Source organism: Pleurodeles waltl, chromosome 11 (assembly GCF_031143425.1).
Source record: "Pleurodeles waltl isolate 20211129_DDA chromosome 11, aPleWal1.hap1.20221129, whole genome shotgun sequence".
NCBI classification, from domain to species: Eukaryota; Metazoa; Chordata; class Amphibia; order Caudata; family Salamandridae; genus Pleurodeles; species Pleurodeles waltl.
Genome location: NC_090450.1, coordinates 358,732,922 through 358,759,013, shown reverse-complemented (window position 1 = coordinate 358,759,013; position 26,092 = coordinate 358,732,922). Strand labels below are relative to the sequence as shown.

Sequence of the window (26,092 nt, the reverse complement as noted above, 5' to 3'; positions counted from 1 at the left end):
AATCAAGTTGTCGTTTTAACGCCTGACTATAAATACTTGGACTCTCCGTATAGCCTTGAGGAACTCTGCAAAATCTATATGATCGTTTATTCAAAGTAAAACCAAACAAATATCGGCTGTCAGGATGAATAGGGATCGAAAAAAAAGCATTCTTCAAGTCTATCACAGAGAACGTAGCTGCTGTCGGGGGAACCAAAGTAAGGAGTGTCGTGATGTCAGATACCACAGGATATTGTGGTATCACAATCTTATTGACTTCTCGTAAATCAATAATGAATCGGTAAATCCTAGTATCAGTATCCTTTTTCAGAATAGGAAGAATCGGACTGTTACAAACATTATACAGAACTTCCTCGACAACTCCAACTGCAATAAGATCATGCACAATTCGTGTGAGTGCTTCTTCGCCCTCCTGTGAAATTTTGTATTGAGGCAAACGTGGCAATACAGCTCCCTCCTTGACACTAATATGTACCGGTGGAATAATCATTTGTCCCACATCAGTATCTGAAGTAGCCCACAAAGTACTAGGGAGTGAAGCTAATGCAACATCCTCTTTAACAAGACAAACTCTTTCCATCACAGGATGATTATCATTTAAAATAACACGCACCCCTTCAGGAGAGCATCGAATTGTAGCCCTGAAATACTTGAGCATATCAAGACCCACAATATTGTCTGGTGTATTTGGAGAAAGCAAAAATGGACATGGAGCAGTAAATTTATCAACATGGAATGCAAGTGGTTGTGACAATGGGCTAGGGGAAGGTGTTCCATCGAAACCTATTGATGTAATGGTTAAGCCAGACAGGGGAGCCCTTGGAATCAATTGTTTAGACAAGGCGCTACGAGTAGCTCCTGTATCAACCAGAAACTGATCAGTAAGACCCAAAACATGTGCTGTACCATAGGGACCCCTCTGATCTACTGGAACTTCAACTGATTCCTTACCCCATCCTAGGCAATCCTATGCATAAGCAGAATCTTGGAAATCAGGCTGCACATGATCAGACATCTGGAATTGGTTCCGTCTATCAAAAGTGTTAAACCCATCCTGCCCTCGTGTATTAGCATCAACCATAGCATGATCATTTGTGCTTCTTCTAGGTCCTGAATATCCTGAGCGATTTCTCTTTTGTCCCGACCACGTGAACACTGCTGAACACGTAGTGCTGGACAATCGGCAGCCCAGTGCCCAAATTTCTTACAATACGCACACTGATCATCAGACAAATTCGAACGAGTGTAAGAAGAACCATAAGATCCACGTCCACCTCTATCACTACCTCTAAAAGGCGGACCATAAGCTTGAGCCAACATAACCTTTGTCTTTAATTCTTTAATCTTTTTCTCCTCGCTACCTTTTGCTTCTAATTCCTGTCGTTCATAATACTGAGCCATAGTCAAAAGAGAAACCGGAGTAGAGGTAGTCCATGAACTTTCACTAGCTTTTAGACGACTAGCTATTTCTGGTAACAGATTTGCCACATATTTATCGACGAACAAATGTCTGCCCGTATCATCTGACAATGACTGACTGCTAAAATCATGAAATGCTTCTTCAAAGCGTGTAAAGAAATCAGAGACCGATTCATCTGTCTTTTGTTTACAAGACGCTAAAACAGTCCAATCTATCTTTTTAGGGGGAATAATCGTTTTCAACTTAACTAATATGGCTGCAGGAAGATCTAGAATCAACTGATATGGCTTTTTCGCAGGTTCCCTATCCCCGTCCATCTGTTCTATTTCTTTCCATGATGCCCCAAAAACTGTACGATCATCAATTTTACGAACAGTTCTCCACCTATCTGGCGGTAATATCAATCCGAAAAATAAATCAATGTCAGCCAAAGTCATAGTACAAGAACTAATTGCTCCCTCAACTTCCTCATAAAAGGCAGCTGGATTTTTCCGCAGGTCAGGTAATGCTGTTTTAAGTGCCATTACATCTGCCCTATTCCAAGGAGTATACACCCAATTATAAATAAAATAACCCTTAGCATCAACAGAAGTTTTATCATCATTTGTACCCAATCCTTTAGGAGGAACATACAAAGGCGCGGCCTCCCGCATTGGTTTCGCGTGAACTATCATAGTCTTATCTGTTTCAAAGATGGAAGCTTGAGCCCCTTCGGTCTGAGATGCTCGTGTAACTGCGTCCGCAGCCCTTTTCTCTTCTTGCAAACGGACTGCCACAATACGTAATTTCATTAAACGCCTGATTGCATCAGCCACCTGGGAGAAAACAAAAAGACCATCACGCATTTGCTTATGATCAGCTGCTACATCATCGGGCTCTAACTCATCAGAATATTTCCGATATAGTTCAATAACTTCTGAGCCAAATGCCTCAGTAAAATATAGCTGCTCCTTTTCTGTCCACCCTTTCATGTTGTCTAAAAGTTCAGAAGCAGAAACAACGCTACGAATTGTTTTACGAGCAATAGATCTAAGCTCAGACGCACGGTCAGCAGACAGCATAGAGCGACTGTCCCGCATCTTCTGTTGCTCCGAACTGGAGACTTTAGGTAACTCATGAGGGGCAGAAGGGACGACATACGGAGGTGGAGGGCGATCTAGTAACAATAAATCATCATGTGGTTTATTAAGGATAGGATAGAGAGGTTGCCTAACAGTGTATTGGCCAGTTACCTGTAGCTTATGTTCTTTCTCTTCTAGCTCCTTTAAGTCATTTATTTCTTTCTTTCTCATTTCCAATGCTTTTACATATACATTCTTCCGCTGCTCTTTCTCAAGCAAGGCTTGCTCACGCTTCACTCGTTCACGCGCTTCTTTCTCCCACATTCGTACACAGTCAAACATATCTTGCCTAGACTTTCGCTTACACATACATTGTTCCACATACTCAATCTTTCGCAAATCAAATGACCCATGCATAGGCCAACGTAACTCAGGATCCGCGCAGGTGTATTTATTCCATAATGTGCTGTACATTATAGAAGAAAGACCATGTTTAACATACATATCTCTATTTGGCGTCCCCTATGGGGGTGCCGGTTGCGATTCTTCCAGTCTCAAATTGGTACCATTACAAAAGCAACACATCCTACGAAGTGCGCTAAAAACAGGCATGCCAAAAATAGTGCAGAATATGCAATATTATAATCAAAGTAGCACTTAAGGTGCTGTTCAAATCAAAATTAAATTGGAGAAAATTCTCCTCATTACCTGCTTATATAAATTGCAATTTATATATCAAATCCAAAGAATACAAATTGACTAGTCAAATCACGAGAGCCACAGTAAGTAGTGCTAAACTACATTACCAAACACAGGCATCAAAACCCACAGCAAGTGCCGTAAAACGGCTCTTACCAATCACAGGGTGTCCAGGTTCCAACTGCCAAGTTCTAAAATCGACCAAATGGTCACTGCATGACGAATGAACAAAAAGGATCTGAGTCGAGGACCGGCGCCACCTGGATGGTCAAATCAGAAAGAAGGGAAAAACGCTGTGGTTGCCAAGACTCGGGTCTCCTAAGGCATTGATCGTCCGCAGCGAGATTCCAATCCTTCGTCGCGACCAATCGGTTGGGCATCCGAGTCGCCGATGAGTCCCTGTTCGGGCGCCAATTTGTTGAAGTAAGCCTCACAAGGCCTACTAGTGCAAGGGGTTCACCTTTCTCTGCACAAAGTCCTCAGACCATGTAGGAAGAAGTTGGCACAGAAACTGGAATAAAAGACAAAAGTTTATTAACCTCATGAGGTGGTACTACAGTTCAAACAGCACCCTAGGGTAATGTCTGAAGTAGCACACTGAACTGAGAGAGCATGGTCCTTTTATACCCACACAGGGGCTAAAAGGAGATGGTACAATTATGGAAACAAGACTTGTATACATGTAAGGTCATGTGGAAAATGCACAGTCGACAGGTAGGAGGAGCTAACAGTTTCCAAGGACTAACAGCTGCAGACCTTACTGAGCATGTGCAAAAGTAAGAGATGCTAAATATAACTTGTCACTAGGCAGATTTCAAGAGCATTTAACAGAAAGGTAGGACAGAGCACATGGTGAGCACATGGCAGCATGTAGCAGAGAAAATGGCTGCCATGAATACAAAATGGATTCCGCAAAATGTTCACAATAGTTACTAAAGACAAGATGTCTTCTGCTAATGCTTAATCTAATCACTGCTAAATTACAACAATGGGAGCAACCTTTTCAATGATGTCCTGTGTCATGTGGTACTGGGGAATCTGGGGAAAAATTGTGTTCGGCTTCAATGGAACCTTAACTGGCTCAACTCCCTTTATCAACCTACGTCTTTCCCTGTCAAATCCCACACTCTCTCCTTAACTGTTCCTTGTAAGTAAGAAGGAAGATCCTTTACTGTGAAAACTGGAAAGACTTTAATCAAAGGATACTCCTCATTTATTATCTCACACTCTGGGGGTCATTCTGTCCCTGGCGGTCATAGACCGCCAGGGCCGGGGACCGCGGATGCACCGCCAACAGGCTGGCGGTGCATCCAGGCCAATTCTGACCGCGGCGGTAAAGCCGCGGTCAGAAAAGGGAAACCGGCGGTTTCCCGCCGGTTTTCCCCTGGCCTGAGGACTCCTCCATGGCGGCGCTGCAGGCAGCGCCGCCATGGGGATTCCGACCCCCTTCCCGCCAGCCTAGTTCTGGCGGTTTTGACCGCCAGAACCTTGCTGGCGGGAGCGGGTGTCGTGGGGCCCATGGGGGCCCCTGCAGTGCCCGTGCCAATGGCATGGGCACTGCAGGGGCCCCCTAACAGGGCCCCACAAAGATTTTCAGTGTCTGCATAGCAGACACTGAAAATTGCGACGGGTGCAACTGCACCCGTCGCACCCTTTCCACTCCGCCGTCTCCATTCGGAGCCGGCATCCTCGTGGAAGGGGGTTTCCCGCTGGGCGGGTGGGCGGCCTTTCTTTCGGTCGCCCGCCAGCCCAGCGGGAAACTCAGAATGACCGCTGCGGTCATTTGACCGCAGTGCGGTCATTCGGTGGCTCCCGCCAGGCGTGCGGTTACCGCCGCCGGCGAGAGTCAGAATGACCCCCTCTGTCTCTAGAGCTGGGTCATCACCATCATCACTGTTCTTCTGCATTTCAGTTCTATCATTTGAGCAAGTAATCAAGCATCTGGTTTTACACAAGTCCCTTCCCAGTAAGGATGCCAGACTTGAGTCACAAACTACAAATTTGTGTAATCCCTTAAAGTTGTCAATTTTAACCTGAACTGGTTCTGTAATTGCGTTGGTCAAATACGTTAATGTGCTACTCTTACAATCTAGACTGTTTTTCCTGAAAGAGGCAGGTTTGGAACTTCGGCAGTTCTCACTGTAGAGCCTGTAGCTCCTGTGTCAACCAAGAATGAAACTTTGTGACCCATTACTTTTCCCTTCACATATGGACATTTCTGATCTACTTCTAAAGAGGCTGCAAGCACACACTCCTCTTCGTCCGAACGCTCGGTCACCCAATCATTGATTATTCTATTCTCACTGTGCAATGGGAATTGATGTACTGGGTTATTACTCTGGTTACACCTTTGACCTGTGAGCTGTTGAGGAATCATCACCTGCTGCTGCTACACTGGGGCTTGAGGTATTTGGATTTGCTGTCTAGGTACCATTTGAAACTGCTGTTTCATTGACTGTGACTTTTCAATCTGCACACGTGGCATTTGCACCTGCTGCATGGGTTGACAATTTTGTGTCTGATTCACTTTGTTTTGAAAATTTGGATTATGACCCCTCATTCTTGGTCCTCTCATGTTTTAAAACAAATTAATGTCACTTTTTTGCTGAACAACACCTTCCTGTACCATCATCGGACACTCCCGCTTCCAATGTCCTATTTTGTTTTGCAAGCGTGACATGGTAACAATCTCTTCATTCCCTGCACATCATTCTGAACCACTACAGTACCCAAATCGGGACTACGGTTTCCGTTTCCAATTACTCCGCAACCTCTACCTCTCGACTGACTTTGAAATCCCACATTTCCCTGCTGTTGCTGTGGAAAATATCCTGCATCCCTGTTTGTGCCGCTCTAATCTGCATCACCATCGCCTTTTCTTTCAACTTTCTCTGCTTCAAGTCAATCTCGTCACTACAGTGCTTTGCATATTGCAATACCTTATCAATCTCTTAATTGTCTGGCTAATTTCAGGTCTCAATCCTATCACAAATCTGAACACAAAATGAATCATGTCTTTCTGCTCAGTTGTTTCTGTCCCACTGTAATGCCTAAATGCCCACACCAATCTCTCAATACGAATGTATTAATTATTTTGCTTCCTGGGCTGTCCTATCTATTCTCTGCCAGTCAATGTTTTGGGGCGAAATTCTCCTTTTCAGGAATTCAATCACTTTATAGTAGTATTTCATCACCTTGGGAGATGGTGCACCTGTAATCAAATCTCTCTCTGGTTCCTTTGTCGGCCAATCTACGCTCCTCTTGCACTCAATCCATATGTCTGCTGGAACTACTATCTCTAATAGGGTGTTCAAATCCTCCCACTGGCATTTTGCAAGTTTCACAAACCTGTCTGTCTGCTGGTACCATTCTACTGGTTTCTCTCTCAACCTGGGTTAATCATTTGTAAAGGACAGAATGTCACTTCTGCTCTAAGTGACATGGACAAAATTCCCTCTTGGAAACATTTTACTGGGTCCTCAACCTGCTGCACAAATGCAGTAAGATTCGCAGAATCCCTTTTCTTCTTATCTCTCTTCTTCACCAATCTGCCTTCCCACTTGCCTAATGTTCCACATATTTGGACGCTTTAGAGTAACTCCCTAAGGTGTGTGAATAAAAATCTAACCTGTAACTCCTCTTCAAGTGTTTTGTTTTCTCAATTTCTATGCTGGATTTCTCTGCTAAGTCTGCTAGCTTTTGATGCACCTCACTCGCTTCCCTTGTAATTCTTGGGGACAAGTATTTCAATTGTGCTTCGGTGTAGGATTCAAGTGTGTTCACACCCATAATTCCTTCAATAAGCTCACCCGCTTCTATCCCTAGTCTAGTATAGTTAAAGTACTCCTGTCCCCTAGTAGCACTCTGCATGGTATTTTTCTTATCTAAACATTCAGTCAATTGTTGGGCAGTCAAGCCTTGCAGTGAAATGTTGTTGGGCTGAGTATTCGGCAAAGGCTATACAGTTAGATTTGGAGAGTGTGGTGTCAGTAACTTCAGGCTATGACTGATGTTTGACACTGTTCCAGTATTCAGAGAACTCCGAAAGGACTAAGGTCTAACAACAATCCTGTTCCATTAAAGGTCTGTGCCACAGGAGAGACTACACTAGTACTTTCATTGAGTCCTCCCCTCATTGAATTCTGACTCAGAACTCCATGTCCATTTGTACTGTTATTTCTCTGGACAAACAAGGGTATGCCTGGACCAATGGTGAGGGTACAGACACAGAATCTGGACTTGGTCTAACGGTTGGGTTCTGTGGGTGCATAATTACCGTATACTGACTCATCAGTACAGACATATCTGTCTGTGTCCCTGTCATAGGAATATGCTTTGGCATTGTTTGCCACTGCACTTGAGGCAGTAAGAGTGGAGTTGGCTCTGTCTGAACCAAAGTTGGTTTCTGGAAAACCTGTCCTGTTGGCACTATTAGATTAGATGCAGTTTCCACAATGGGTACATCAGGGTAAATTCTCGGGACATTCAGCTGTGGCATGGGATTTTGTGCTGCCGAAGTAGTACGTAGATTAAGACTGCTCTCCATCGGGGTCTGTGTCATGCTAGGATTAATCTGCACTGGAATCATCGGCATGTTAACTGGTGTCGGTACCGAAGGGTTTACACTAGTGCTCGGAACGCTCTCTTGTGCTGCATATGTTGGGGGCGATTTCTCAGTAACTAAAATAAACTCATCATTAGCTAACTCTTCCTCAAGTGTTAAAGATCTCCTGCACTCTTTTGATCTCTGCTCCCTTCTCTCGGACGGACTTCTGTTTGTTTTTCTGGTAGCTTTCCTTTCTTCTACCTCACTGTCCTGTGTAATTGCAGGAAACAACTTAATTCCCTGTAAAGTCTTGGTTCTCCAAAACTTCTGATCGCTGACCCATATAGCCTCCGCTAGAGTCTTTTCTGCCTTTCTCATTCTCCTCTCAAACTTCTGTTTCTGTTGATGTCTTTCTACAAATTCCCAGATTGCTAATGCCTCGAACTGTGCTGTACTCAGAGGAGATTACAAGTCATACAGCACCTCCTCAAATTCTCTAAGCTCCTCAAGTAAAATGTTCTGTGGGCAGGAAACGCTAAACTCCCATCTTTCTCTGTCACTTTGCACCATTGTTTCAGCCAAAGACATGGCGCAGTGCCCTTTTCTTTGATTACAATGTAAGCAGGTGTACCTTCTGGCGGTGCAATATCTCCTATATTCCTTGTTATAAACGTATCTCACCTTAAGGCACTATAAGCTTTGAAAGATTTAATTTCTGCAACCTTTGTCTTATTCTAAATCAAATCAGGAAGTGACTTACAATCCCAGAATACTTTTCACCAAGCTTCTCAACCAATTGTGCTTCACGGTTGTACGCCAATTCGTGCGCGGCCAACCTATCCCAGCGCGGCTCCAGTGACATCACACTGACACATACAGAGGCTGACAAAGTCTTGCGGCTTATCCTCCTAAACTCAGATACACATTTAACTAATGCAAAATTTTTCTGTGCACTACACAAATCAAAACCCACTTTGCCCATTTACTACAGGTAGGGTAACACAATCGCTTCAGAAACCTTACGGATTTTTCACTGACTGCCTTTCGTTCTAGCAGCTACTCCTTCCTTCTCATTTTCGACCCACAAATTTTACTCTCAACTTAACAGTGGGTCTGTCCTGGTGCACATAGGATTCGCCAGATCTCGGTTGAAAAAGTCTTTCACTCACTTTGGCTCACACTTTGACTTGTTGACCATGCCTGAGCGACCTATTAAACCAGACATATTACAACCAAAACCAAGTGTCTTCTATACTTTTCAATATCCTCCGGAGACTTAGACCTTGCAGGGCCCGTATACCAACAAACATGTGGACAACTTTTGAGCACAAAGCGCCACACACATGTGAATATCGACGACTTCCCTACTCTCACACTTTAGAGTACGCAAACTCCTTGAACAACCTCATTTGGAGTACACAAACTCCCTAAATCCTCACAAACATCACAATTCACCTGCGATTTGCATAAGCAGTGCAAGCATGAAACCTATTCCATTCACACTGTCGCTAGAATGCCGAGAACATCATCAAACAATCATTGGCATGCTCCAAGGTTCTGCGAAAGTCATTCTAAGTATTTAGCAATACATTTTCTCTCCGCCTTGTGTCATCGAATCTGAAAATCCAAACTTTCTGCAAATTATTTTCTCTTTAGGGGACTAACCATATACAGTGCCTTTATGATGGGCTCTTAAGGAGACTAACCATCATACTCTGCTACCATCACTGTTAGCGTGTCTAACCTTATTTGGTTATTGTATCATTAGTTTATAAGGAGACGTGTTAGAGGTTTGATGGACCTTTTGACTGCGCTTAGAGTAGTTCCCACCAAAGGTCTCAGTTCCAATACCAATCAATAGCAACACTAATAAATAACATAAATAATCTTGGGAATCAATAATTTCCACACACCATGACTCCTTGGCCATGAATAACCACACCTTTATGCAAAAGTTAGAATGTTTATTTCCCTATATTGACAATGCTAATAGCACGTAACTTAGTCTTAAAATCAAACGCATACTGAAACAATACTGGTTGACCCAATGTTCTAAAGAATCTCAATGTAATCAAAGCTTGGATCACTACACATTCTAGAGTTACGGTACAAATCAATAGTAAAAATAACTGCGCAATAGAAATGGCACACATTTAGATTCAGCAAAGAAAAGACATCAAATGTTGTTAATATTTAGCAGACATCAGTCAGTGAGTATCCTAACTAACGTTCTGATGAGAATGGCATGTTTGGGCTTCATGCAAAACAACTTAGTCAACACAAATTGGGAAAAACATCTAACTATGGCTCTGGCAAAATTAGCGGTTAGTACCTAAAGACAAAAGCAAATAGACATAGCAATCAGTAACATCGCCTGATACCTTGTCTCTGTTTGGTTCAACAAGCTGTGACTGTCTTCGTCAATCGGACATCTGATCGGTCAGCAAAGCATCAGAATTCAGCAATAAAGTTCAAGATAGAAATGTCTTTTCAGGTAGTTCGGAAAGAATAATGGCTAAAGACGCATCTCCTCTCGGAACGGTTAGGAAGAAAAATGGGGCTAATGGTGTAATGGCGGATGTGCTCTCAGTGCAGTCTGGCTCCGTTAGATTCCCCAAAACTACTTACCACTTTGCTATTGGTCAAAGAATTGTACGTTTATGTTTAGTCCAATGAAAGTAGAACCTCAAATCTAAGAATCTACCAAACCGTCGTTCACATGTCAATGATTGGCTCCTCTTCTCCTGTTCCCGTCATTGGGCTCGTCGGGTAAAAAATTTGTATCAGCTTATACTCCAGTCAGTGCATTCATTGTTAGTTCCTGGGAACATCACCTTTAAACACACTAAGTTTTACAAAGTATCAGTCGCTAGTACAACATATTCTAGAAAGCAGTTCTCAAGGGAAAGAATCTTAGCTACCAACATTCGGTCAATCCAATGGAAAATTACCATTTAATTCTCTAAGCAGCTATTTTATGATTCGTCTAAGCAATGCAACTTGACATAAGGCCATGCAACTAGGCCCAAGACCTCGCTAAATTAAGGCCTGCGATTAATAAAGCAAATACATAATACATGACCATTAATATGACATACTACTACATTAATCCAAACGAGCACGACATTTTACATCAATAAACCGTTAATAAGTACACTTAGTGATTTTTTGTGGTCCCTCAAGTAGGCACATTTCCAAGCTTGTGTATTATTTTTTCTATATTAACTCATTTTCTTTGCAGAGTTGATATTCAAAATACATGAATATTCATTAGTAAAATTTCAGCGTTAACACCCCTCTATCAGATCCCCACCCCATTCTCCTGACATCAGTCGGCCATGTGCATGGTGAACACTGGGCTCACACTGTACAAAACACTGTCTAACTTTCATATTTTGTTTCCACTAACAAAAGCATACAGCACGGGGCAATAAGTTATCCCACTTGAGCCATTGGTTCTCTTGTAGTGTGAGCAATAGCATTTTACCTGATCACATTTGTACATCCACATGAAAAGAATTGTACTAGGGCTGGTGGGACAATCATTTACGTTTACTAACACTTTTTCCTCTTCATTGTTATTTTATTTTGCGCTACTCTTGTGTTTTTAAACTATTTCTTCAATTCAAACACCGAATTAACATTTATTTGCACTAGTTAGAATCATACTTTCCTGTTACATGCAGTATAACTAAAAAGGGTTATTTATACCTGCTGTAAGTATATTACCAACATTCTAGGAAACATCAGTACAGTTCTATTCAAATTATAAGGAATGGTTAGGTTTTTTATTGTAAATTGTTATTAAAGGTATTTGACCACCGTGACTTTTTTCATGTTCTAATTTTTACCTTAATTTTATCTTTGGATAAACCTGCAGTCTTTAAAAAAATACCATCTCGTCAGCTTACCAAGGCTAAGAGCTAAAGGTTTGTACATACTTATTGTTCCTGACCATGCGCTGGTCCTCCGTGTAGGAAAGTACCATCTTGCCTGGCATGCTACCCCCATTTTCACTGTATGTATGTTTGTTTTTGCCCTTGTGTCACTGGGATCCTGCTAGGCAGGACCCCAGTGCTCATAGTGTGTGCCCTGTATGTGTTCCCTGTGTGGTGCCTAACTGTATCACTGAGGCTCTGCTAACCAGAACCTCAGTGTTTATGCTCTCTCTGCTTTCTAAATTTGTCACTGCAGGCTAGTGACTAAATTGACCAATTCTCATTGGCACACTGGTACACCCATATAATCCCCTTGTATATGGTACTTAGGTACCCAGGGTATTGGGGTTCCAGGAGATCCCTATGGGCTGCAGCATTTCTTTTGCCACCCATAGGGAGCTCAGGCAATTCTTACACAGGCCTGCCACTGCAGCCTATGTGAAATAACGTCCACGTTATTTCACAGCCATTTTTCACTGCACATGAGTAACTTATAAGTCACCTATATGTCTAACCCTCACTTGGTGAAGGTTGGGTGCCAAGTTACTTGGTGTGTGGGCACCCTGGCACTAGTCAAGGTGCCCCCACATCGTTCAGGGCAAATTCCCCAAACTTTGTGAATACGGGGACACCATTACACACGTGCACTATACATAGGTCACTACCTATGTATAGCGTCACAATGGTAACTCCGAACATGGCCATGTAACATGTCTAAGATCACGGAATTGTCACCCCAATACCATTCTCTAGCACAGAACCTGGGTGCTGCCAAACTGCCTTTCCAGGGTTTTCACTGCAGCTGCCGCTGCCAACCCCTCAGACAGGATTCTGCCTCCTGGGGTCTGGGCAGCCCTAGCCCAGGAAGGCAGAACAAAGGATTTCCTCTGAGAGAGGGTGTGAAGGGCTGGGGAGGAGTAGCCTATCACAGCCTCTGGAAATGCTTTGATGGGCACAGATGGTGCTCATCTCTGCATAAGCCAGTCTACCCCGGTTCAGGGATCCCCCAGGACTGCTCTGGCGTAACACTGGACAAAGGAAAGGGGAGTGACCCAGAGCTCCTCCAGTGTTTCCCAGGCCTCTGCCATCTTGGATTCAGAGGTGTTGGGGGCACACTGGACTGCTCTGAGTGGCCAGTGCCAGCAGGTGACGTCAGAGACCCCCTCTGATAGGCTCTTACCTCTCTTGGTAGCCAATCTCCTTTCTTGGTAGCCAAACCTCCTTTTCTGGCTATTTAGGGTCTCTCCTCTGGGGTATGTATTCTTCAGATAACGAATGCAAGAGTTCACCAGAGTTCCTCTGCACTACCCTCTTCGACTTCTGTCAAGGATCGACCGCTGACTGCTCCAGGACGCCTGCAAAACTGCAACAAAGTAGCAAGACGACTACCAGCAACATTGTAGCACCTCATCCTGCCAGCTTTCTCGACTGTTTCCTGGTGGTGCATGCTCTGGGGGCTGTCTGCCTTCACCTTGTACTGGAAGCCAAGAAGAAATCTCCAGTGGGTCGACGGAATCTTCCCCCTGCTAACGCAGGCACCAAAAGACTGCATCACCGGTCCTCTGGGTCCCCTCTCATCCTGACGAGCGTGGTCCCTTGAACACAGGAGCTAGATCCAAGTGACCCCCACAGTCCAGTGATCCTTCAGTCCAAGTTAGTTTGGTGAAGGTCAGTCCTTGCCTCCCCATGCTAGACTGCAAACCTGTGTACTGCGTGATGTGCAGCTGCTCTGGCTTCTGTGCACTTCTCCAAGGATTCCTTTGTGCACAGCCTAGCCTGGGTCCCCAGCACTCCGTCCTGCAGTGCTCAACCCTCTGAGTTGGACTCCGACGTCGTGGGACCCTCCTTTTGTGACTCCGGTTTCACAAATCTTCTAAGTGCCTGCTCTGATACTTCTGAGGGTGCTGCCTGCTTCTGCTGGGGCTCTCTGAGTTGCTGAGCGCCCCCTCTGTCTCCTCCTCCAAGGGGCGACATCCTTCTCCTTCCTGGTCACCAACAGCACCCAAAAACCTCTACCGTGACCCTTGCAGCTAGTAAGGCTTGTTTGTGGTATTTCTGCGTGGAAACACTTCTGCAACATCCAGCACGCCGTGGGACATCTTCCATCCAAAGGAGAAGTTCCCAACCCATTTTTGTTGTTGCAGAATCTTCGGCTTCTTCCACCCAGAGGCAGCCCTTTTGCACCTTCATCCGGGGTTTCCTGGGCTCCTGCCCCCCCTGGACACTGTCGAAAATCTTGGACGTGGTCCCCTTGCTTTGCAGGTCCCCAGGTCCAGGAATCCATCTTCAGTGCTTTGCTGGTGTTTGTGGTTCTTGCAGAATCCCCCTATCAATACTATTGTGTCCTTTTGGGGTAGTAGGGGAAATTTACTCCTACTTTTCAGGGTCTTGGGGTGGGGTATCTTGGACACCCTGACTGTTTTCTTACAGTCCCAGCGACCCTCTACAATCTCCCATAGGTCTGGGGTCCATTTGTGATTCGCATTCCACTTTTGGAGTATATGGTTTGTGTTGCCCCTAGACCTGTGTTCACCTATTGCATCCGATTGTGATTCTAAATTGTTTGCACTACTTTCTTACTGCTACTTACCTGTTTTGGGTTTTTGTACATATATCTTGTGTATATTACTTACCTCCTAAGTGAGGGTACTCTCTGAGATACTTTTGGCATATTGTCATAAAAATAAAGTACCTTTAATTTTAGTATCTCTGAGTATTGTGTTTTCTTATGATATTGTGCTATATGATATAGTGGTATAGTAGGAGCTTTGCATGTCTCCTAGTTCAGCCTGAGCTGCTTTGCCATAGCTACCTTCTATCAGCCTAAGCTGCTAGAAACACCTCTATTCTACTAATAAGGGATAACTGGACCTGGCACAGGGTGTAAGTACCACAAGGTACCCACTGTAAGTCAGGCCAGCCTCCTACACTACATCCTACATCAAAGGCGTTCTACTTGCGAAACAATATTTTTAAAATAAATTAAATGACGAGAGAGTTAAACCAAAGAGCAGGTTTAGAACCACGGTGGCCTAAAAGAGGGCATACAATTATCTAGGTAAGATGCTGTCAAAGTTAGTGGCATTCAGTTGATTGCTCAAGTTGAAAGGGGAGATGTTGGCTAAATTGTGATGGAGAGATACTTGCCGCATGAATTTCGAGGAGGAACCTGAACAGCCCACACTGAAGTTTAAAAAGAGGGGCCCCGACCAAGTCTCAGGAAAAGAAAGCAAGTCTCCAGTGAGACAATTTAATTAGTCTGATGAAAGACTGAATAGCCTACTTTTCTTTTTACCTTGCTGCGTATAGTAAGATACTGAATACTCCTTTCCGTTTTCTCTCATTGGTTCTCTAGTTCCATGCCGAAGTGGACATCGCACAAGAAATCCCAACAGAAGGGGGTGAGTAATGACTTCAGCCAGTTCTGAGCAGTCCAGCGCTACATATAAAATGAGGGTCTATTTCATCTGATTCATCCTGTTTAAAGTGGTTTCACCATTGTGTGGAAGAGTGAGGTATTGGGCCTTGGTATTGTTTTGTAATTTGGTTTTATGGGGACATTATTTAAATCACTGTGTTTACTGGAGTTCGTTCTTTAAATATCTTTCAAAATTGGATTAGTGATGGTTTTCTGTGCATCTTCATCTTGAAACCAGTTGATCTAAGACAGGGAATACTCACTATAAGGGCGGTAACCCATGAGGCCCGCCTGCCTTTACAGGCGTTCCCCCTGGTAAACAGCATCTCTAGGCTGCCATTTACTTGACTGAGCACCAATATTCAAAAAGATGTTAAACAAGCCAGCAATCACTTAGTTATATATTAACTGAAGCAGAGAAAAGGAAGCACAATAGTTGTCCTGCACCACTTACTATAGGAACATCTTCATATTCAAAGACATCGTGCAAATAACATGTAGAGATATGATTTAGTTACTTCAAAATCCCAAAAAAGTGTATTCTCCTAAAACGAAGAAGTATTTCGCCTTAGTACACCAGATTATAGCAATGGATTGTGTGGCATTTATTAGGAGTGATAGTTTTCAAAATGAACTTAGAAACATTCATGCCCTCCTCCATGTCTGATCACAATGACAGTGAACAATGAGGCATCAGCTGCCAGATGCACGCCCTCTTTGGCCTAGATGGTTGTCATATGTAGAATAACATTATAGCATATGAAATCAAACACAATATATTTTTGTACAGTGCACATCATGAACCTCATGTATTTCAAGATGCTCGTATATGTAATAATGAAGAAAAAGGAAGCATGGCTGAAATAAAACAATTGCCTAGGATCACACAATTTGGTCAAACTAGGAAGCCTACATTGATACCAGGTTTTCTGTGTTCACATTGTGCAATTCAGCTGCTAAATTGGTGTTTCTTTCTCTCTATGCCAAGTTTTCCATCAAAAGTTAATGCTTTGGCACACGAGGCTAGAGGCAGGGTGGCTGACAGAAGCCATTTGAAGGATTAGCTCCTTTTGGGCTTGAGGATCCAAGAGAACTTCGATCTGAGCCAGAGCCAGGCATCTTCCTCAAGCTTGGCTCAAGCCTTCATTGACTCTCCCACTTCTATAGGGCGGTTAGGCAGTGTCTGATGGGCTGGTCTGAAACAGTGTGTGGGCCATTTGTTTGGCTGTTTTTGGGCCTGTTTTATTGTCTTGTGGGCCAGCTTTTACTGTTGATGTCCCTGATATAATTACAACATTGCCTGCACCAAGCACCAATAGATTGGTTCCCACCACCCTACAAAACACCTCTGTAGCATGTCTTTATAAGTTCAAATAGCTCCACTTTGCAAGTTTGGGCCACTTTTAATCTGATGCCCAGGCCTATTCTCAGACCCAATCCTCCCCTGCCTTAACTGAGCCTGTTTCTGTTTTCCACATCAACCGGAAAAGGCAGAAATGCACCATATCTACAACTTATGGTGCATTTCTGTCCTCTCCCCCTTGCTGGTGCACAAATTGATTTCATGCGCCAATGCAGGCACCCTTGCATCATGGTGCAAGGGTGACTGAGTTGTGGGAATGATTGTTTTTGTGCAGGAAGGGACAATAGGTGTTTTCCTCTTTCAATCTGTGCTGCAGAATGAGGCACACATAGAAAGGGGAAAAAATGGGAAGAAATAAAATATTTCTCCCCGTTGCGTCACTCTTACGCCACCCCTGAGATGGTGTAGGAACCTGAAGCATGCATCAGATTCCTTCGGGTTCCATGGGTGTTTCGTGGGAACACCCCAAGCAACATACATGGATGCTCCTTTCATGCAGTGTTATGCGTGAAAGGGTTCCATATTTACAAGGCCATGAATAGCCATGCAAGGTGGCTGTGTGTGGCCTTGTAAATATGTGCTGGCACACTGCGCCACCAAAGCGTAAAAAACAAAATGACGCACCAGTGGTGCAGTGTGCCGATAGGGCTTAGTAATTGAGGCCCTAAAGCTATCAGATTGGCAGGTCTAAGAGTCTATTTCATTATAATTCAATGACCAAGTTACTGTCTTTGAACACTTGATTCACCAAAGGCAGTTGTCTCTTCCAGAGGATAGGGCATTAATGTAGGGTCAGCATGGAATGAAACCCTCAAAATAAATCTAGGACTCACAGTTTGCTCTCCTGCACCTGCATTAACACCCCTCTCTCTGACTTCAACTCATGTGGGCATCAGTGCAGCCCTCAGCCACACCACATTCCATATTTGTTGGCCCCTTGGAAAAGGTTTCTGGGTACCCATCATAGCTATGATCTCAACCACAGATCTCTGTAATTGTTTTCTTCTATTCAGTGTGCCTTTACTGCCAAACATCTAGGTCGACACACTAATTGTTGTGCTGACAGGCAAATGTGCATTTTCAACCACAAGTATTTAGGACCAAAGACATGCATGTCTGGGCCCATCCACGGCAAGGCATGCTGACATTTTCTTTGTCACAGAGTAATTCCTATTGTTTTCCTCACCATAGTTGCATATTTTCACTACACCTATTTTCGCCAGGGCATTCTCTTGACACACAGTCTCAGATTATTTTAAAATCTCTTGATTTATTTAGGGAAACCTTTACCAGTTCCTCTAATCAACACCTCTCCAAACAGCTGTGTATTGCGCAATTGGCTGTAAAAAGATGTACAGCTACCAGGGATTAGATTATTGAATTCAGCTTCTGTACAGTGTGTCAAACCAAAATCTGTTTCAGTACCAACTTTACAGACATTTTTGGCACTCTACCCTTCTGGATTACTCTCTATTAGTATCCCATCACCTGCCTAAAATGGTGGTGGTGTACGGTACCATTTAGGTCCTTTCTGAAAGGAATGAAATGCGGTGTAGAGCTCTTCAATATAAAATTGAAGGATCCCAATGGGTGTGATTGATCAATACTGCTAGTGTATCAACCCCCTCAGGGTAGACCAGAGGCTTATGCTCTGCTTGCCACTGCCTTATTCAGGTGATTTCTTGAAAATGTTAGTCTATAGTAATGGGTGATCTCAATATCCATTTTGGTGACTCAATCGCAAACATACCTGAGAACCGTATTGATTTTTCTTCCTTATTTGATTTAAATCTGACTCTCCCATTTCAAAGTCATACAAACAGCCATGCCTTGAATGTCATGTGCTACAACTTGGTATTGGGGAGCCAATTCCATGCATCCTGGGGGCTCCACCATGGACCCACAGTACTGCCAAACCAGCTCTCTGAGGCTTGCACTGCAGCTACAGCTGCTGCCACCTCACGGACAGGGTTCTGCAGCCTAGTCCCAGGAAGACAGAATAAAGCATTTCCTCTGAGAGCAAGGTGCTACACCCTCTCCCTTTGGAGATCGGTGTTACAGGCTGGGGAGGGGTAGCCTCCCACAGCCTCTGGAAATGCTTTGAAGGACACAGATGGTGCCGTCCTTGCATAAACCAGTCTACACCGGTTCAGGGACCCCTTGTCCCCTGCTCTGGCGTGCAACTGGACAAAGGAAAGGGGAGTGACTACTCCCCTGTCCATCACCTCCCCAGGGGTGGTGCCCAGAGCACATCCAGTGTGTCCCAGACTTTAGCCATCTTGCTTTGCAAGGTGTGGGGGCACTCTGGAGGGCTCTGAGTGGCCAGTGCCAGCAGGTGACGTCAGAGATCCCTCCTAATAGGTCCATACCTGATAAGATAGCCAATCCCCTCTCAGGGCTATTTAGGGTCTCTCCTGTGGGTTCTCTTCAGATTCTGCTTGCAAGTTTCCTTCAGGAATCCTCTGCAGCTACTTCAGCATCCTCTGACTTCGGATCAACTGCAGCCTCCTCCAAGAAATGCTGTAACTGCAACAAAGTATCCACAAGAGATACTTTTCATTTGCCACCTCAGCTCCAACTCATCAACTGCCACAGTTTCCATGGTGTGCACGCTCTGAGGACTCCCTGTCTTCATCCTGCACCAGAGGGACCGAGAAAATCTTCTGTGGAGTGATGGATTCACTCCCCTGCTCCAGCAGGCACCTTCCAAGATGACGACCAGTACACTTGGACTCCTCTCACAACAAAGAGCATACTCCTAAGGACACAGAGGGTGGACATCATCGACACAGACTGTGCTGAGGTCCTGCTGACGCAATTTGAGGAGGTAAGACCTTGCCTTCCCTGAGAGTGATGGTACCCCTGTGTACTGCATCTTCTTCACCTCCTGAGGCCTCTGTTGACTATTTGTAAAATTCCTTAATGCACAGCGTGGCCCAGGTCCCCAGCACTCCATCCTGCGACGCTCAACTCGCTGAGTTGTTCTCCGGCGGTGTGGGACCTTCTTTTGTTGTGCTGTACCAACTGCATTTTGCACCTCCTTTGTTCCTGGATCTTGTGACTCCTGGGGGTGGTGTATGGCATCCTGAGGGCTCTCTAAAGTGCTGAGAGTCCTCTCTTCCTCCGCACACAGAGTTGAGGCCCCCAGGTCCCTTCTGGGTCCATCCAGTGCCATTTGGATGTAAAACGCACTTTTGTCATAGCCAAGGCTTGTTGGTGACTTCCAACACGAAATCACCTCTGCAATGATCTTCACGTCGAGCTACATCCTTTGCATCACACAGGAACCCAAAGGCATCTTCCTAGGGTGCATTCCTGGAGTCTTTGACTAACCGGGGACTCTTCTTTTGCACCCTCTTCTGGGTTGGCGGGGGCTCCTGTCCTTCCTGGAACTTCTTTTGACTTCTGGACTTGGTCTCCTTCCTTTGCAGGTCTTCAGGTCAGCAGTTGTTCTTTGCAGACTTGGTTGGTTGCTGCAAAATCCCAATCATGAGGTGTAGTGTGTCCTAAGGAAACTTGCAATCGTTACTTCTGCTTTTCTGGGCTCTGGGGGTAGGGTAATTTACTTAGCTTTACTATATTCTTACTCTCCCAGCGATTCTGCATACACTACTCTTGTCTAGGGGGAATTTGTGATTCGCATTCCACTTTCTTAGTATATGGTTTGTGTTGCACCTAGACCCATTTTCTCCCATTGCATTCTATACCATAGGTATGCTCTGCACTTTCACTACCTGGGGGGGACTTCAAGCCCCAGGATCAACTGCTGCTGCTTGACACCTGCATTCAGCAACACGGGGGCTACAAAGCGTGCTGCGTACCGACCCAGCAGTTTGCTCTGCACTTTCACTACCTGGGGGGGACTTCAAGCCCCAGGATCCAATGCTGCTGCTTGACGCCTGCATTCAGCAACGCGGGCACTACAAAGCGTGCCGCGCACCGACCCGGCAGTTTGCTCTGCACTTTCACTACCTGGGGGGAACTTCAAGCCCCAGGATCCACTGCTGCTGCATTGGGCCTTTTTTGCGCTTGCGATTGCTAAAGCATTACTTTGTATTTGTACTGTGAACCTTTATCTACAATGGGAAAGCGCAAGGCAAGGGGTAGCCCTGTTCTGGGTTCTGCCAAGCCGAAGATTCCAAAACTTATCAAAGCCATGCAACCTCTTACAAATTGTGTTACCAAAGAGATTGATAATTTGATTGAAGAAGTGGAATTGATTCTAAATAAAAAGGAGAGAAATCCATGGAATGGGCCGAGAGCAGTCACCCTTATTCCGTTCTTAACTGTCGGATCTCATTCTAATAACGTTTTACAATCTACCACCGCCTTTCAACAGGTGCTGGATTCTCAAAGCCCTTCCACGAATGCCAGCCCCTCTATACACCATGCAACTTATCCTACATTTGAAGTGCCAAATCAGATGTGATTATTCATGAAATCCCTTGCTCCAATCCCTTTTCTCCACTTGGAAACACAACACTTGGACCACCCTCAACTAGTTTCCACGGCACCACTGCACTGTGTTAGTTCATCCTCATCTAAATCTGAAAGCGACCCTCCTCATGAGGACTTAATAGCTTTGGTGATCAGTTTAAAGAAAGAGGTAGGAGAGTTGAAAATTCTAATGATAGAAATTCTTAATTCCTTCAACATTACTGCCTCGAGGAAAGATTAATCTTGTCCTCATGGAATCAAGACAATTTTCTTGAATACTGATCACCCGTTTGCTTTTGGACCTTCGCCAACTCTTGAGGATGACCCAGGCCTCAAAAAATCAATATACCATAGTAGATTTTCTGCGATCCCTTCTGAAAACATTATGTCCTCCTTCCCCCGTGTGGATTTGAAATGGGACACCACATCTGCACACTGCCGGAGTCCACACACGAACAGTGGCAATTACATTTACATGTGCAATGTCCCTTCTTTACCTCCAAAATCACGGGAAGATAAACCCCCTCTTGTTAACAAGGCTACGCATTGGCTACGCCATGTGAGGGGCTGTGGTTCAATTGTCCATGCAGATATTTTATCAGCCGAACGCTTAAGCCGTCCTTCTGGCGATCGGGATGCTATAAAACTATACCTTATTAATCCTCATTTGGTAATGGGTCTATTGCATATGGAAGCACGTAACCACACAAGAAAGGGGACTGCTATTTTTCTCAGCGACACTTGGCCCGCTGTTGGTAACGGGAGGCCGAATTTCCATCGTCCACAGCCTCCATGGCATCAAGCAGCACCGCGGGACACCGTGTTTATAATGGGCCAACACTCGGCCCTGCCCTCATGATGGATAAGGGACCTTCTCTAAAAGGACTAAATGCATGCAAACTTTATTCCCAGGGGGCCACTTCTGATATTGACTGACTACGTCCACCTGGGTCCCATAATATTTTAACTAGTCCTGGTCCACCCTTTCCACCATCTTCAAAAAATCCATCAAGTTTAGGAGCCGTACCTTTATGGAAATCGCAACCCGACTCTATTGATAACTCTAAAACTGCACTCTCTATTGAGCATATTAATAATTCTTATTCAGCTGATACTTCTTATAAAGCTAATGGTTTTATGTCTTATTCAACTGCGAAGTTTTTGTCTTGGAATGTGGCTGGTATGAACATCAAACTAGCTGACATTGATTGGGGGTACACATCGATAAATTTAACATCTGTATGTTTCAGGAAACATGGGCAACCCATAGCACGTACAGGCAAGGGTTTTGCTCCTTTTCTAAAAAAGCTATGCCATCTTTAGCTGGTAGAGCAGTAGGGGGTCTTTGTACTTGGGTAAAAATGACAGAGGTGGGTGGAGCAAAGGAGCTATACGTAGGTTCCCCTGATATTTTGGCTATAGTCACACAGCCAAACCCGGGTCCCCCTGTTTTGTGCATAAACATCTACAATAGACCGGGCCCTCCTAACCAGCGGTCAGCCACTGTAGAGCTTTTGAATACTATAATTTTGGATCTTCATCCAAAGTATCACATTATTATAGCTGGGGATCTTAATGCGCCATTCGAGCCCAATTCTGCTCTTATTGAAGCCATGCAGACTGAAGATGATATATGGAATATTCCTCCTTACCCATTTCAGCCAAATCCATCCAAAGTCGGCATTAGGGCTCTGCAGATAATAGACCTTATGATACTCCATGGTCTTCGCCCTGGTAATGGATGCTTTCCAGCTGATAGTCCTGCTAGACCAACTTGTTTCAGGGGGTCATATAGAAGTACCCCGGACTTTGTTCTCTTTGATCTATGGGTCTGGCACCATATTAAAGACGTGAAAGTGGGCAATGTAGCGACCATGCTCCTCTCCAAATCGTATACGACAGACATTTTCTACTAGGAGCTGTGTCTCCCCCTGCTTTTGTATCTACTGGTGTCCTGAAGCTGTCTAGTAATAAGCATGCGGTTAGATGAGACGTTTTCCAGAGCTCCAACAATTTACGGGGCAAACTATGTGCTATTTTGCCACTCTCAAAAATCTGTTTTTTAAAACTGTTAGGGAAACAGCTAATCGTCCCTCCCACTCTAGTAATAAGTGGTTCGATAAGAGATGTAGAGAGGCCAAAAGCACCTTGATCGAGGCGTTAAGATCAAAACACAGAGAAGAAATTGTCAACGCTAGACGAAACTACGTCTCCACATGCAAGTTGTGTAAAACTGAACATGAAGAGGTGCTATGGAGGGAAGTGGCTGAGGCTGCAAAGGCCCATGACCCTAAACATTTCTGGCTCTTGGTCGCCCGCAGCGATCAAAACCAAGTATCCAAGCCAGAGTGCCATATTGCCCCTGAAGTTTGGTTTTCTCACTTCAGGGAATTGTATGGCTCCCCTTCTGATTGTGACCTCATAAGCCCCAGAGAGATGATATTTTCACAGATCCCATGGACCATTCTGCCACCCTTTTCACTAAAAGAAACTGAGCTTTCCATCACTGCCCAAAAATCAGGGAAAGCCCCAGGTCCAGATGGCATTCCCTTGGACATGTACAAAGCAGATTTGAACAACTGGATTCCGTGTGTAAACAGGATCTCGAATGCTGTTCTGGCGAATAGATCTTATCCTGGTTCATTGAAGGAGGCAATTATTGTGCCTATACATAAGAAAGGGGAGAGGGGCATACCAGGGAACTACAGACCTATCAGCCTTCTTGATAACTTAGAAAAAAATATTTAGTTACTAGTTACTAATTAGGCTGAAAAAATGGATAGCGGATAATCAAGCACTCAGCCATCTCCAGGTGGGGTTTAGAGACAAAGACAGCACAATCGACCAGGTCTTCCGCTTCATTTCCATCAAATGGGAAACAGTTGACATGGACTCAGGCCACCTTTTTGTGGCTTTCGTAGATTTGAAATCTGCCTTCGAACTCGTTCCACGCCAAAAGTTGTGGGAAGTTATGAGTAGTATGGGGGTTCCATGTTCCATGTTAAATACAATTAGAGAATTTTATATTGGCAACCACACCAGAATTCGATGGGGCCCGAAAGGTGAACTAACTTCAGAGTTTCCCACAAATCGTGGCGTGAGACAGGGCTGTGTGACTCATTTTACCAATTCTGGTTGGCACACTGGAACACCCTTATGTAGGAGGCTGGACTGGCTTGTAGTGAGTACCAAGGGGTACTTGCACCTTGCACCAGGCCCAGTTATCCCTTATTAGTGTATAGGGTGTCTAGCAGCTTAGGCTGATAGATAATGGTAGCTTAGCAGAGCAGCTTAGGCTGAACTAGGAGACGTGTGAAGCTACTACAGTACCACTTAGTGTCATATGCACAATATCATAAGAAAACACAATACACAGTTATACTAAAAATAAAGGTACTTTATTTTTATGACAATATGCCAAAGTATCTTAGAGTGTACCCTCAGTGAGAGGATAGGAAATATACACAAGATATATATACACAATAGCAAAAATATGCAGTATAGTCTTAGAAAACAGTGCAAACAATGTATAGTTACAATAGGATGCAATGGGGAAACATAGGGATAGGGGCAACACAAACCATATACTCCAAAAGTGGAATGTGAACCACGAATGGACCCCAAACCTATGTGACCTTGTAGAGGGTCGCTGAGACTATTAGAAAATAGTGAGAGTTAGAAAAATAACCCTCCCCAAGACCCTGAAAAGTGAGTGCAAAGTGCACTAAAGTTCCCCTAAGGACAAAATAGTCGTGTTAGAGGGAAAATGCAAGGAAAACACAAATCAGCAATGCAACAACGATGGATTCCTGACTGAGGGTACCTGTGGAACAAGGGGACCAAGTCCAAAAGTCACAAGCAACTCGGAGATGGGCAGATGCCCAAGAAATGCCAGCGGTTGGTGCAAAGAAGCTCTTACTAGGCTGAAGAACTGTGAATACTGCAGGAACGACAAGGGCTAGAGACTTCCCCTTTGGAGGATGGATCCCACACACATTGGAGAGTCGTGCAGAAGTGTTTTCCCGCCGGATGGACGCCAACAAGCCTTGCTACACGCAATTCGTGCGTTTGGTGCTTTTGGACGCTGCTGGGGCCCAGGAGGGACCAGGAGGTCGCAAATTGGACCTGCAGAGAGAGGGGACATCGAGCAAGACAAAGAGCCCTCACTGAAGCAGGTAGCACCCAGAGAAATGCCAGAAACAGGCACTACGAGGATGCGTGAAACGGTGCTCGCCGAAGTTGCACAAAGGAGTCCCACATCGCCGGAGACCAACTTAGAAAGTCGTGCAATGCAGGTTAGAGTTCCGTGGACCCAGGCTTGGCTGTGCACGAAGGATTTCCGCCGGAAGTGCACAGGGGCCGGAGTAGCTTGCAAAGTCGCGGTTCCCAGCAATGCAGCCCAGCGAGGTGAGGCAAGGGCTTACCTCCACCAAACTTGGGCTGAAGAGTCACTGGACTGTGGGGGTCACTTGGACAGTGTCGCTGGATTCGAGGGACCTCGCTCGTCGTGCTGGGAGGAGACCCAAGGGACCGGTAATGCAGCTTTTTGGTGCCTGCGGTTGCAGGGGGAAGATTCCGTCGACCCACGGGAGATTTCTTCGGAGCTTCTGGTGCAGAGAGGAGGCAGACTACCCCCACAGCATGCACAAGCAGGAAAACAGTCGAGAAGGCGGCAGGATCAGCGTTACAGAGTTGCAGTAGTCGTCTTTGCTACTATGTTTCAGGTTTGCAGGCTTCCAGCGCGGTCAGCGGTCGATTCCTTATCAGAAGGTGAAGAGGGAGATGCAGAGGAACTCGGCTGAGCTCATGCATTCGTTATCTAAAGTTTCCCCAGAGACAGAGACCCTAAATAGCCAGAAAAGAGGGTTTGGCTACCTAGGAGAGAGGAAAGGCTACTAACACCTGAAGGAGCCTATCACAAGGAGTCTCTGACGTCACCTGGTGGCACTGGCCACTCAGAGCAGTCCAGTGTGCCAGCAGCACCTCTGTTTCCAAGATGGCAGAGGTCTGGAGCACACTGGAGGAGCTCTGGACACCTCCCAGGGGAGGTGCAGGTCAGGGGAGTGGTCACTCCCCTTTCCTTTGTCCAGTTTCGCGCCAGAGCAGGGGCTAAGGGGTCCCTGAACCGGTGTAGACTGGCTTATGCAAAATTGGGCACATCTGTGCCCAACAAAGCATTTCCAGAGGCTGGGGGAGGCTACTCCTCCCCT

The 26,092-nt window shown here is 45.0% G+C and overlaps 1 protein-coding gene across 1 annotated transcript in view; it reads left to right on the top strand.

The window, feature by feature from the left end:
* The window catches only part of LOC138266621 (allantoinase, mitochondrial-like), a 1,999,095-nt gene that overhangs the window by 1,027,954 nt on the left and 945,049 nt on the right, over positions 1–26,092 (top strand). The window contains exon 6 of the mRNA XM_069215446.1: positions 15,020–15,065. Coding sequence (XP_069071547.1) covers positions 15,020–15,065 — 46 coding nt within the window. The remainder of the gene's footprint in view (positions 1–15,019; positions 15,066–26,092) is intronic.